The 15200-nt window shown below is 41.1% G+C and overlaps 1 protein-coding gene across 1 annotated transcript in view; it reads left to right on the top strand.

The window, feature by feature from the left end:
* The first annotated feature begins 3528 nt into the window (after positions 1-3528).
* pgpep1 (pyroglutamyl-peptidase I) overlaps positions 3529-15200 on the top strand; it is a 13085-nt gene continuing 1413 nt past the window's right edge. The window contains exons 1-5 of the mRNA XM_066695320.1: positions 3529-3769; positions 7584-7636; positions 11036-11152; positions 11375-11607; positions 12560-15200. The exon at positions 12560-15200 is cut by the window's right edge and continues 1413 nt beyond it. Coding sequence (XP_066551417.1) covers positions 3736-3769; positions 7584-7636; positions 11036-11152; positions 11375-11607; positions 12560-12752 — 630 coding nt within the window. The 5' untranslated portion in view covers positions 3529-3735 and the 3' untranslated portion in view covers positions 12753-15200. The remainder of the gene's footprint in view (positions 3770-7583; positions 7637-11035; positions 11153-11374; positions 11608-12559) is intronic.

Genomic DNA, 15200 nt, shown 5'->3' with positions numbered 1-15200 from the left:
GACGGGTGACCAAGACCCAATCAAGGCAGAGGTGGGGCGGTGCCTTCTCCGGCTTTTTTGCTAGTTAGGTTGCACTAACTCCCCGTCGCAAAGCGATTTGTAGAGCGTGTCGCAAAGCATCCTTCAGTCGTAAAAATACGCGTCAGTTGTTGAATTGTTGCGTTGTCCCCCTCCTGTGGAAGATACAGGAAGCGATAAAAATTTTTTTATATATATATATATAATTAATTATTTTTTCAGATTCCCCCTTACTTAAGAAATGTATCTCTAACTTTCGTAAAGTATCATACAAACATTACAATTTCAGTATTACATTAAAATATAAAAGTTGTACAAATAAATTATTTATATAGAACTTGGCAGGCTTTGTTCGTTAATGTATGCATGAGTCAATATCATTATTTGATATAGCTGCCTTTATGTGAGGTGTTTTTGTTTTATTTATTGTGGGATGGTACTTTACTGTTGTTTTAACATATTACTCCATTTTGCCATGCAACTAATAATAAAATCAATAATAAAAAAAAGTTATCAGCTTTTACAACCTAGGATGTAAGACCTTATATATTGTTTACTGTATATCTCGTATAAACATGTGTAAATTAGTATTTGTAAAATGTAATATGCCTTGAATTGCACTGTATTTTTGCACTTTGTATTGCTCTTATATTTTGCAAGTCACCCTGGACAAGGGCGTCTGCTAAGAAATAAATAATAATAATAATAATAATAATAATAATAATAATAATAATAATAATAATAATATGGGAATGTATGTCTTTTTGTCTACCTATCCATCCATCTATATTTAAAAAAATGCAGTATTTATCAGCCATACATAAGCCATGCCTATCATCAATACAAGTTAGCCATCAGCACACAGGCCTCATCTTATTGCACACATGGCACGCACAAACTTTCTAAGATCCGGGCGTATCGGAGGCTGAAATGTAAGAAACGCTGTGCGTGACAGAGAAGAGTGATTGAAGTCATTAGATTATGCCGCCGAAGAGATGGTTTCTGATTGAGGATGCCTTTGCCCACATTAGGCGAGCGGCTTCTGCATCCCTCTTCCCCTAAAACAGCATGTGCCCAACGCCCAGCAACAATGCACATCTGCAGCTCATTTGTTCCGTCTTATAGAGCCTCACATCCTCTCCCATGGCTCGATGGAAAAGGTCATTGTCTGTCAGTGCGGTGCCTGTTCAAGCAGTTCCCAGCAACCGCTAATCAATAGTCGGACAATAACCAATCTCTGTGCAGTGGTCTGCATCAACAGGGTATTGAATGGCTCTCTCAGTGTCTATGCGCCCTCTCTTCCATCTTCTGTGCTTCAAGTATTGACGTTCAAATAAGCTCAGGTAGGGCTATAGGCTATCCTTTTGTAGAGGTGCTCCTTGTCTGATTTGGATTTGAAGGAGGAAAGGTATCTTGCAAAACCATCCACTGATTGTAATGGTATGCCAATCCCTACAATTAAATTATTGAATTATATTGTGAACAAATAATAATAGCAACAACAAACAGAACAAAAACAACATAATCATAATCAATAATAATAATAGTAATAATCACAATCTTTTTTTTTCAGCTGATGGAAGGAAAAATGGGTCTACAGAGAACAATATTCCATGTCACATTATATTTTTCTGCTTAAAATTCTTCAAGAGAAATACATTGGGGGAAAATAAATTGCACTGCAATATTCATAAGATCTTCAATTAGGTATTTCTTTTTCCGTGTGCATATCACTGACTACTTCAGAGTGAGTTCCTCTTATTGGCCATAAGTGAATTAAGGTGTCTAAAACTAAAAGTGCTTAAACCTTTTAAAGGATTAACAAGCCTCTTGCTAAGCTAATCTATTTCTGGTATGACTCCTCTGCCTCATGTGAGCAGAGGGGCATCCAAGGTCTCTCGTTTCTGCCGTAACGAAGTACTCACCCCCCCCCCCCCCCCCCCACACACACACACACACACACACACACACTCAGGACCTGTGGAAATGAAGCAAGGTCTCATCAGAGAGTCCATCGTTAACTGGTATAGGAAAAACAGGGAAGACAGATGTTTAATAAGTCCTTGGTATTCTTAAAGAACCATGACAGGGAAGTGTGGAACAGAGAAGCACAAACTTTGAATCACAGCCCTGGGTTTGAAAGAGAAATGTGAAGCCACCCCATAAACAAAAACATGCTAGTTTTTGTAGGTAGGCATAAAGAATATTACTACCAGTATTGCAACTCTCTATTTTAGCGATAGATGCAGTGAAAATAAATACTTTAGGCATAACTAGAAGATTCCAGTCTACATTACATTCACTTTACACCTGATTGCAACAATTGGGCTTAGAAGCTCCATATAACGTGTTGTATGTACTTTGATGTATGTGACTTCCTTTAATCATCTCTCTAATGGTAAATGCTCCTATTGTATCTTTCTGAATGAGGAATTCGCTACATACATTTACATCTTTGCTCCATTTGCTGGTTGCCAAGACAGAACTCAACGAATATAGATTGCAGCCTGTGCTAAAATGCAGCTGCACTTTTCCCCCCAGTAGATTAAAGCAAAGAGGGTGCATTTTGAGAGGAAGGTGATGGAAGTCTGGCATGCCCTTTTTGTTGACCCCAGCTCAAGGTTGTGTGTGCAAGGCGTTCTTCAACATGCTTCAATAAGACCAAACCCTCTGCACTGTCTGTTGGCTGTGGATTAGGAATACACGCTCCGAGCCATGCAGTCAGGAGAACTATCTCATCTCAAACTTTCCTAGAGTGTCTGATGTAAGATGGAGACTGTTGGGCTGCTCCAAAAACAAGCAGATCTAACCCAGAACTTAAAATGGTGTTGGTGGTTGGTGTTTTTTGTTGTTGTTGTTGTTGTCATTTGTATTGTTTTTAATGTGCCAGCTCCGCATTCAGAAATCGAAGAAGCAGGATCATTTTTCAGAGTTTCCCAAAAACAAGTATGCTGACAGGTGGAAACTGAAATCCGAGCCATGCAGGCTAGCTGGTTCATATATGACATAAAATGTCAATCCATTCCAAACCCTGGGAAGTTTATATTTTTACCATTAAGAAGGGTTGGCAAAATTAGCCAGGATTCCCCATGGTATTTAATTCACATATGGCTCCTGCTGTTCTCAGGGGGAGGATTGTCTGTGTGTGTTTTTTTTTTTTTTATCCCAGAGACATCTTGACACCCAGGGGGGATCGGCATGGTCTGCAACACATGGAGTCCAACCCCCTCCTCCATAACATGCCTGCTAAGTTGATGAGTAAGCAGGCAGCTCGCCAGACCTCCCCGCCCTCCAGGTATTTGCACAGAGCTACCGACGACTGAGACCCCTAGGTCCTAGGTTTGTGCAGCGCAGATTTCCGCAGATCTGCACGATCGCAGCGATCCCATTGGCGGAGCCGCGCAGACCTGCGGACATCTGCGCCGCACGAGCGCGCCCCAAGTGTTGCCTGGTGTCAGCTGATGCAGTCGACGAGCGCAGTGACGTCAGACGCCGCCCGTCTGAGAGAGAGAGAGAGAGAGAGAGAGACGGAAAGAAAGGGAGCGAGAGTCCGAGCCGAAACGAAAACGCCGACCGTCGGGAAGTGAGAGACGGAGAGAAACCAGAGCTCGGGGTTGTCGGGGCGGGCGGACGAGTCAGACACTAAATAAACACACTGAGAGGATTTTGCTTTTCTCTTTTCTTTTGTCGTCGAGCGTTATTGATCCGGGGGAAAGCATGGATAACAACAAGAGGACTGTTGTTGTCACAGGTAAGCTTGTCAACTTAACTTAGGTCTTTTTTTGTATGTGTAAATATTATTATGATTAATGTTACGTTGCATTGGCTGATCGAGGGCGCAATGCAAACACAGCCGGAGAAGTGCATGATCACAAAGAGCACGATCGGATGCTGCAACTTTAGGTTTTCAACTTTAAATCTCTATATATAGTTATGTAGCCCAGCCTAGATACCGATTATTGAGATCCGCTTCAAATGCATGCAAATATTATTTGTAGTTTCCGAGATTTAAGTTGTGCGATGCAATAATAATAACAACAACAACAATAATGATAATCACAATGCAACTAATTAAACCACGATTTAAGACACGATTTTAACCTACTGATTTTCTTTCCAGACAGCGGCACTGAAGTTCGTACACACAAATCTGCTGAGTTTTAAATTGAAGCCTAACGTCTAATGTGGATAAAACCGCAGATCAGTTGTTTGAAAAGTGAAAGAAAAGTTAAGGCCGTGTGCATGCATGTTCAGAAAAAAAAAAACCCCATGTCTGTAGTACTTGTGAGTGGATCCCGAATTGTGCTGATCGCGATCAAGACAATGCGTTTGCATCTTCCACAGTTCCCCAGCGCTTTCGTCTGTATTGTCCATCTGCAAAAGATAGCATCGACAGCAGTTATTATTAAACCCAGACTGCTCCCTTTTCACGATTTGGTTTTTGTCATAACACACAAAGCACAGTGGAAGTCCCAGGTCAGGCTGATAAGAGATGCAGATTGCATGGGAACAGAGGGGGAGACAAAAGAGGCTTGACAAGCAGCTGCCGACCCCGCTCCCCCCAAGCCTCCCCTCAGACAGAGATATCACTTAGTCCCCGTGAGAAGAGAATGGGCAATTATGCCTGCCCTACAATGTGCAGGCATTCAATGGACACAGTCTCTCTCATTAAGGAATTACCACTTGGTAAAGCTATTTTGTACTGGGGTGAACTGTTACTTTGACAGTGGCGCAGAATAAAACCACTTTTAAGTGTGGATAACACATGTTTGGAAGATTTTAGGTTTATGCAACAAGTAAATAAGTAGACTAATCTTATTTCAACATCTGTAAAACCAAAATAAGGTAGCCTTAACATGTAATGGTAAGTTAAAACTTAGTTGGATGTAATATAAACTCTCCAATTAATTCACATATACTGACTTCACTTGTCAATTACTATATGAAAAGTAAAACTTGGCTCTGACCAGCGATGCCAGCTTGGCTTCACCTTTGTGGGCAGGACACTATCAGTGAACGGTGTGGTTTAACGCAAACCTCGACACTGCAACACCAGCTTTCCACAGCAACCCATGTGACGAGATGAAAGCTGTTGTGTAGCTTAAGGTACTGTTTCACCTCCCAGATGAAACTGACCTTTCAGAATAAGAGAAACAAGATGCGTATGGTCTCTGCCCAGAGGCCAAGATTGCTCAGCGAGGTACAGTAACTCCTGCCAGTTCTGTTCGGAGTGCTTTTGAGTGGCACTGCATCTGAGATGTGCTCCTTTGCTTTGCAGATCACTGGTCACTGATTAGATTTAAGAGGCTGCTAATGAGCCTTCCTTTAGGGATCGCGGCTTGCTTAGAAGTCAGCATCACCGTGACCAAACAAAATAAAGACATGGATAAAGTAAGAATCTAAATTCTACAAAAGGTGTAATTGGTGTGACTGTAGTCTGCTATGAATTAGCAATGGTTTGCATTGATGTTTGGCTTGTTTCCTCCACCATTCCTGCTGACTGGGGATAAAACCACATCCTTTAGGTTCAAAGGGCACCTGTTCAGGAGGCAGCGCAGCCTTGAGCTCGATTTATATAACCCTAGACTCCAACGTCAATTCTTTTTCCCTGTCTAAATGTCAACGTGTGGGTCTGTTTTGCATTAAGGGTGGCCGTTCAGTGGTGACACACTCCACAAGGCACCGAGTCAGAAGGAACCGCTTCGCATTAGGCCACATATCAATGAAGTCTGGAAATTCACTGCTAAAAGCTTTTCTGACACTGAGAAACCCTTAAGTGAAGCAGCGTAGAGTTTCATGCGAACCAGTGAATGGGAGAACTGAGTTGAAATTGTGGATGGCTGTCGGACTCGGTATTGCTCGGCTATCCATCAGGGATGTGACAGATCTGACAAAGGTGTGTGTCGGTGCAGTCCCTCAGGTCTACCAGGTATTAAAGAGTGCCGACAATCTTCTACTAGCAAGCACAACTCGGGGGCAACTGCCGATCTCCATCCACTGGCAAATCACAGGAAATCACATAACAGCACTGTCTTTGGGATTGAACAGTGCTGGTGTCGGGCCATGTTTGATGCACTGTGGAGCTCCTTACAGATTGTCTACCTGGCTCGGATTCTCTCAAGTTATTTCTGGCTTGATCTAAAAACAGTTTTAAAAACCAATCCATAAAAACTTACACCATTTTAGATCTAGCTTGTCACGAGACTTGATGGATATTATGAAGAAATCAAACAATTGAGGCCCATTTTATCAATTGATCTAATCTATCTGTTTGTCAGTTCTAACATAGGACTACCCTACCCCTTTTATGGCTTTGTTTCTCATCTGAAATGCCTTTGAAAGTGGATCTCGGCACTTTGTTGGTACACAGTTAACAGGAAGTCGACTGCCGATCCCCCACTGGGTAAGCGAAGCAGAAGTCTCCGGCTCCGCACAGCGAAAGCCTAGTGTTTCGGCACTCGGCGAGGCTCCAATTTGCTGTGTCACTGTGCTATAGATACACCGCATCTGACTACACTGATCAGCCCTGCCCTCTGCTTTCACATTAGAATGGGTTTCCAGAAAAGACACGCCATATAATTCAGTCACTGGGGGGGGACAAAATCCTCTTGAGTCTCCAAATTAAAGGGAATGAAAAGCTGCAAGCGTTTAATGAAAATTAGTCAGTGTTGGAATGTTGTACATTTGAAATCTGGCCTGCAGTTTGAGCAGTCCCTGAACAGATCCAGATGATGTGTGCTTGTTAAAGAGTGTTTTCTTTGTTTAGCTTTTTGTTTTTTCTATCGAAGATCAGATTGAGGAGGTGTATCTGTCCGTTCTTCATGAACATACATGTATACAAATATATATGTCTCTTTGAACTTGCTTCCCTGAATTTAGAAGAGAGATGGAGTGCTTAGTCAGCAGAAGTAGCCAAATGTGAGGTAATGGGGAAATGTGAAGAAACTGTGTTTCTTTCAGGATACAAGCATCTTCACTGTTTTTGGCCTAATTGTGCCTCCCTTTACTGGTCTTGCAGTTCTCTTTTGAGCTTGACAAAACTTGAGCAGTCAAGCATGGCAGTTTGACAGCAAGCCCAGACCACCAACCTGGGCTTGCACCATGGTAGACAAACCTTTTCCTCGCTTGTTCTCAACCAGGTTGGCCCAAAACTATCCTGCATATCCCTGCATTTCATCACCCCTCTTTGCTTCACTTCATCGCTATACAGCTTCACCTGAACGTACAGGATGCTCAGTTTCATGTCTATGTAAAGGGCTGTGACTTTAGATGGATGTCTGCAGTGTTAGCGAGCTGTCCTAGATTGGGTTTGTAAAATGCGCTGCTGACTGGAAGGGTTTAACTTACAGTATCTATAATGAGTAATGAAAAGTTACTCATTACATCTGTGCTTGAATACTTGAACTTTAGACTCCTACGTTAAGATCCCCACCATGCACAATCTTGGATAGATCAGCGTTATCTTCATAATGGGGGGGGGTGAAGTGTGTTAAGTGATTGGTATTACAAAAACTGTACATGCTGTAACCTCAAACTCTGATAAATATGTATATTCTCTTTTTTAGGATTTGGACCTTTTGGAGAACATACAATCAACGCAAGCTGGGTGGCCGTACAGGTAAACAACTTAAAGCCCAAGTATATATAGTAAAACAAAGTAACACAAAAAAAATCATTGAGACATCTTGCCTATTTTGCAGATCTTATTATTGTATTGAGTTTACACATCTATTAGTTGCTCTGAATAAGCTTGTCTGCTAAATATATCAATCAATATGTTCTTTCAGCAGCATTTTACACAGTGACATGTTTTAAACTCATGTAACCATAATAAAAGTAACAATGCAATAGAAAGTAGAGTGGTAGTATAAGAAACTGCACATACCACTGTTTTTGTTACATATTTATATCCCTTATACTAATGTTTATTATGTCTGAGCGTGTTTTGGCTATGAGGCTACTGTGTAAAGTTTGCAAGTAGAGAAATCAGCTGTCTGTGGGCGACTCTGAAAGGTTTTATCCACGTGCAAGCCTGTCATTGTTCAGGCTTCAGAGCCCAGTGGCTTCGTGGAAATGGAGACACAAAAGAAAGACGCTTGTAGTTTTCTCTCGGCCCTGGCCCTGTGTGATCTGCATCTTAATGGGAGAGGGGGGGGGAAATCAATTTTAAGCAACTTGTGCAAGTCAGGCCACAGAAACTGAAGGGTGCGGGGGGGACTTTTCACACAGTGTTTGATGTTTACTTCCTAGTAAGTGTAGTATTGTACTGTGACTGTGTTTTTGGATCATCCCACAGAGCTACACTTATAGTTCCTCTGTAACTCCCTTTGCTGTAAATATAACCTTTAACTGTATCTGAAATAAAACCTGACCCTAACCCGAGTCAGCCCTTAATAATTGCAGAAACCTAGCTCAGCCCTACACTTGCATTAAGGGGTTGCCTTTGACATAGGGTCAGCGATCTTATTACTACTAACCATCTGGTTTGTGTTGGAGAATTGTAGATCTGGAAGGAGTTCATTCAGGCTGGCCTGTACATTAAATGGTATTTTAAGACCACATTTTCAGTGGTTTTGTTAGTTTAATGTTCTTCAGTCTGCCATTGTGCGAATTGTTAAAGGCAGTACCACCTGATCCATTCAGAAACTTCCTATGCAGCTGGAAGACTTGAGGTAGTAAAATGGAGTAAGTCACTCCAGTAAGGTGCATTATTTTTTTGCAAGTTGACATGTGCCAGTAGATACTATACCTGTAGTTTACAGCACTGTAATTAAATGAGCAAATAAACACTATGGGATTGTCCTGGTTTCCCCAGATGTTTTGGTGTCGGTATTATAGATGTGTAGTATAAATTTGTCTTCTGCACATGTGTGTCTGGCCTTGTATGACACACGGACAATCTATAGCATATATTTCCTTGTTTGTGTCTGCTATGTTCATGTGGTTGGATTTGTCACGTAAAAACAATATTGTCAATGAGATGCAGCCTTCAGGACTGTAGAATTATTCTGTAGCAGGATTAATTACAGCAATTTGAAATGTATCATTGTGGAACATAACAAATACAATTAGAAAATCATTACTGCTGGGGGGTCAGTCAAGGTAGGCTGTGAATATTTATTACATTTAAAACCAGGAGTTCTGTAAATCATGGTTGGTTAATAATTATTTTATGCCTTGACCCCTAGTCCTATACCTCAGTGCCTGCGAGGTTCAAATTCTTTCCAGCTGCTGGTTGTGAATGACATGATGCACAATCATTGTTAACGAAATCAAACGCAAAGGGTCTAATTTAAAAGGTGTTAGATGTTAGTCATTATTTATTGGTGAATCATGGGGAAAAGTAAGTCTTCTCTAATGTCCCTTCTCATAACTGTCATCAGTTAATTATGGGCTTAGAACAATTACAAGTTGAACTTGACCATTTTAAACTTCGTCAGTGAACTATCTTTGACTAGCGGCCACACTTTAATTTGGTGGGGAGGTGGTGGGGGGACATTAGTTGGACTCCTAATTGAAAGCATGGCTCCCTTTTATTGGGCATTTGTCCTTCTCTGTCGCTGGGCAGGGTGACATCATAAGTGGTGAATCTGAAGAGGCGCTGGAGGAGGGAGGTGTGTGTAGGGGGGAGGGTCCGGGCTATATTGGGAAATTAGAAGCGGGACAATGGTTGTCAGGGTGTCTAGACAGACCTGATAAGGATATTAAATCCCAACAAAGGGCTGCTTTGTGGACGGGTCAGGGACTTGGTCAAACATGCTCCCCTTTCAATATTTATAGGGAGCGCTGGCTGAGGCTGAGGGTTTCTGTCTGGGGATTACAATGTTGGGGTTGGGAGTGGGGGCTTGCATTCCCAGGGCAGAAAATGAGTCTGTACTTTAAAATATTGAAAAAGCCCCATCCTCAAAAAAACAACAACAACAACAAAACAACCCCTGCAAGAGTTCAGAGTGGATTTAGACTGAAAAAACAATCCATTAAGGATAAACATTAACCCGCTGTCACTAGTTTAATGCATTTTTGCCTTGCAGGGTTTATTTGATTTAAATCCTGTTGGTTAAGAATGTTTTTTTGGTGTGTTTAATTATTGATCTATGTTGGGGCAGGGTGCATCACTGTTCTATTTGTTGACTTTCTTTCCTCGTTTTGCCAACTGAAGTTTTACTTCTCGGAAGCGATCGCAAACATTAAAGGAGCAAACTATGACGTCAGGTTATTCCTCTCATGCTGTTTTGAAATTGGTTCGCCCTGTCAAAATATTGGTTCTCCTCCTGATGATGCTCCGAGATTTAAATTGAAATTGGTCCGCTGTTGCGTGTCATTTTTGTGTTGGCTTTTCAGAGGCATCTGTGACTGAGATCAGACAACCGCTTGTCTAAACACAGAATTGGCTTGTTAAATGCATCTGCTCTTTGAAGAATATTTAAGGAACAGAAGTGGATAAAAGTGGAATTAATGAAATTGCGGTCATTGTCAAATGCTCTCAGCAGGGGTGCTGTGTGAGTAAATGCTACAGTCTTTCTAGTTGGATTTTCACTATTGCTCGGTTTGATTTACAGTCTGTTGATCGATTTTTGTAAACCGTGCAGGTGGGATTTAATGAAACAAGCCATAGGTAGTGTCCTACTTCCATCTGAAACTAGAGTTGTGTGATTTTGGTTAGTTTCTGTATCCAGCATGGGATACTGTCTACCATAATAATCCCATCATTAACAGTAAGGATATTCCAACTTTCTTTTCAAATTGATCATGTGACATTTTTTCTGGGGATCGAGTTCATAAACCTTATTCTGTTTTAGGGTTAAAAAAATAAGATAAGTGATCAATGTTTTTCTTGAGGATATGTAGAAAAGGAGAGGAAAATGTAATTAAATCTTGCAGGATAGTATACATTCTAATCGCACAGAGATAGTTTGTTCAAAGTTTCTCTGTTGTCTGGTGAAATAGGTGCTGTTTCTTAGCCTGACCTCACAGTGTACAGTAATCTGTGGGCTCCCTGGCTGTTCCCTTCTCTCAGGAGCTGAAGAAGCTGGGCCTGGGGAATGACGTAGACCTTCATGTGTATGAGGTCCCGGTGGAATACCAGACAGTCCAGAGTTTGGTTCCTTCGCTATGGAAGCAGTATCATCCCCAGGTAGGGTCTTTATTGTCCCTCTGCTCCTGCCAAGTCTTTCACTGTCGGAATTTTAATTAAAGTCTAAAATGAATTAATTGATTAATGTTTTGGATTGTGACTAACGCGAAAACTGCGTTTGAATCATCTCATTGATCGGCGCGCAGGAGGAAAGCTGCTCGGTGAAAGTGTGCTGCCTTTCCTCAGAGCTGCATTCTCATTGTGCTTTACTTCCGTTTCCAGTTAGTCGTCCACGTTGGACTCTCGGGAATGGCTACGACGGTGACGCTGGAGAAATGTGGCCGTAACCATGGCTACAAAGGCCTGGACAACTGCAGCTTTTGCCCGGACTCGCAGTGCTGCGTAGAGGGTGGCCCGGACTGCATCGATTCCGTCATCGACATGGACTCCGTGTGCAAGAGGGTAACGGCGTTGGGACTCGGGGTGGCTGTTTCTGTGTCGAAGGATGCCGGGAGGTAGGTCTGAACAAAGCCCGTTGAGAGCAAAAGGGAGTTGCTCGCTTGGAAGTAGTTCTGCAATCGACAGGGAACACAGGCTGCAGGAGAAAACCCAAGACCAGAGTGTCAGAAGCACGGCCGCACCCTGAAACTCATGGAGAGAGAAAGGAGGAGGCGGAGTTTCAGGGGGGCGGTGATGTCACAGGGCTGAGAGACAACCGCAAGAGTTGAGTGACCACAAACTGGAACATTTAAAAAAAAAAAAAAAAAAAAAAAAAAAAAAGTATAACAAACACTACATATTGCTAATAATAATAATATTTCTCTGCAGATGTTCTTGCACAGGGTAACTGTTCTTGCACATTTCAAGCATGAAAATGCTATTTACATCTTACATTTTATACAGAGCGAGGACCGAATATACATTACATTATTTGTCATTTAGCTGATGCGCTTATCCAGGGCAACTTACATTTGTACCCATTTATACAGCTGGGCATTTTACTGGAGCAATCTAAGTGAAGTACCTTGCTCACGGTGCGTCATTCTTAAATAATCATCTTAAAACAACTAAAGAAATTAATGTTTTTCATCAATAGTCATTAAAGAGTCCAAAATAATCCAGAGAAAAAGATGAGGGGGTCAATAAAGGGAATTTATTAGAAGCAGCTGTAACGAGGAACATTCAGGGGGTCGTCCCTCAAACAGTCCTAAAGATGTAAGAAGTAAGAGCATTTTTATCACATGCTGTCCGGTGTAATTCTACTTCTTTCTGCCTGACAGCTGAGGCGGAGAACCCATATATGCTCAAGCACGAGCAAACTTAAGAGATTTCTAATATTTTATCTTAGGGGGACTTGTGTGATGTATTAGAACAAAATTGTAAGGCTCTTCTCAGACCCTGTTCTTCTGGGTATCATTGATGTTATAGGAAGGCGCCTCGTCCACTCACATCTCTTCTCTCCTCCAGATACCTGTGTGACTTCACCTACTACACCTCGCTGTACCTGAGCCGTGGGCGCTCGGCCTTCGTACACGTGCCACCACTGGGCAAGCCATACAGTGGGGAGGCTCTGGGCCGGGCGCTGCAGGCAATCATTCGCGAGATGCTGGAGCTCCTCTCACAGGCGGAAGACAAGATCAACTGCCAGCATGAACACTGAGAAACTCGGAGCAGTTCCTCTGACGGATTGCACTTTGGAGAACCCATGGACCGTGACACTCGCCCACCCCAACCTCCTCCTCCAACCCCCTTCCCCCTTCACCCACCCACCCAGCACAACGACCGCCTACCACCCGTCAAGAAACAAGCTAGAGAGTCCAGTCCTAGGAGGTTAGTGTTTTACAGTCAGAGGCGGGAGACGGGGGGGCGAGGGGCTGTATCGACACGCATCACTTTTGCACAGTTGAGACAATATAGCAACCTTCAGGCACCACCCAGCCTCTACCCTGATCGTGGACACGGCGCCACACACCAGCCTGGGAGGCAGCTGTTGTGGGAGACTCCCAAGCTCCACTCTCGGAGGGATGCCGATGGGGATGGTATTGCATAAAGGTGCCACTGTAACTCTCCAGACCCAAGACACGCCATCCTTCACATCACCTGCAGTTACTGTAATTCAGATTCTAATAACCAGCCTTAACTGTTTATTCATCGGTTTCTATTTTTGTTGTAATGTTTGTTATGCCATTGAATTTCAGCAGAAGTTGGTATTTTATCTATTGACAGATATTTAAATATATAGAAACTTAAGGGGAGTACCCCCATGACCCCCTTCAAGATCTTTTAACCCCACTGAAATCAGTTTATATATACGCCTATTACCTTCGAAAAGTAGCATATATTTAAAGAAATAACACAGAAAAACTGGCAATCCTTCTAAATGTGTAACACAATATTTGTTTTCTTTAAAAAAAAAAAAAAAAAAATCTTCTAAATTTCTATATATATATATTTTTTTTTTGGGTTGCAAAATAGCCTTCAGACACCCCACCGGTATTTTGGTATTGTATGTGTTGGTCCTATTGGTTTCTAGAATATAATATAGTGAAACCCAAATGTTTCAGTCTAATTGAAAAAGTTTTTTATATTTTACTTCTGGGATCTTGATCTGTTGGGCAGTCTCTTAATTTTTATTCTTTTCTTTATAAGAAGCAGTACTGTACCATCTTTTAATAATGGTATTTCAATCTGTTACATTACATTAAATCTACAATGAAAATGATCCTGATATAGAAATTAAACCAAATCACACCCCACTATTTGAGCTGATTTCCTTGGTTTGATTTTGTCACTCTTTTTGATTTACTGTTCAATCTGTAGCACTTGTTAACAAAAATGTTCTATATTTCTGTATATTACCACCTTTTTTTTTCCTTAAGTACTGTAGCTTAAATGTATTGCCTTTAGCTAGGAATATCCCAATAATACCTTAAGATGGCACTCAGTATGACCATGAACCTTAAATATTTCTAATTCAAAAAACAAAAAACAAAACTAAAAAAATATATATAATTGCACTTGCAAAATAGTACTGTGAATAATAGTGTGGTGAATTGTATAGTAGTGTTTGTTACTGTCCTGTTTTTATCCTAATTCCTGGATTTCGGTTTTGTCCCATTATTAATTCTTATGTGAATTGAAAGTCTTAAATCCACAGCATAATCCCAGTCCAATTTTTAGGTTCTGAAATTGTGTGATGTTTTGTATAGGATTGTGTTTTAAGTCTTCTAGTGAATCTCTTATGCTTGTTTTTTCAAAGGAAGAGGTGGGCAGCTTTAGTTGGTTCAAGTTAATCTTCCCGTTTCCAATAAAAGTGTTAATATTTTCACGTCAAGAGGGCAGAATTGACTCGCAAATAATTATAATTAGTACCTCTTGTCTGTTTTAAGTAAAGTTTGATATATTTATCTATGGATAAAGAGGCAACCTACTCACTTAAGCAGAATATTCATCAACTGAATTGTAAATAGACTTATCTAGAACTGGTAGTTGTTTTTTTTGGTGGTGGGTTTGTACATCCTTCTAAGGAGTATAGTTTTAACTGCTCAGGTTTACTTTGACCTAACTTATAGCTCCCTCTTGTGGTAAAACCACATAATTAACATTGACTGGCAATGACTATCAGTGGAAAAAGGTCTGTCAGTCTTGTCATAATGAATTAATATCCACTCTAAAGCTTTTGTTAATTATTAAACACAGGTGAACTGGAGATGGGTTTCTCCTGAATAACGATTAAAATGGTCGCCAGTGGGAATTTTTTAAGGAGAGTGGAAATCTTCAGCATGACATATGTATATGTCAGTAATGCTGTTTTAACCATGGCTACATATTGAGGTTTTGGAAGCTTGAATTTATTGATAAAATCTAAATTTTCCTTTTCTCCCTGTTAATTCCTTTTTTGACCATACAATTCAGCAATGTACATAAGGTTCGTATATTTCAGCATCATTGAAATAGAAACATCGGACAATGGAATAATCTTAATATTTTTCAAATTAAGACAGAAATGTCCTGTTTTGCAAAATACTCGGCACCTTAAGCTGCTTCATTTAGTCAAAATCTCACTTTAATAACATAATTCCACTAACCTCTTAAAACTAAACTTCTA

The sequence above is a fragment of the Amia ocellicauda genome, chromosome 22, assembly GCF_036373705.1.
Source record: "Amia ocellicauda isolate fAmiCal2 chromosome 22, fAmiCal2.hap1, whole genome shotgun sequence".
NCBI classification, from domain to species: Eukaryota; Metazoa; Chordata; class Actinopteri; order Amiiformes; family Amiidae; genus Amia; species Amia ocellicauda.
Note: the sequence above shows the minus strand (reverse complement) of the source record. Positions and strands in the feature narration are given on the sequence as shown.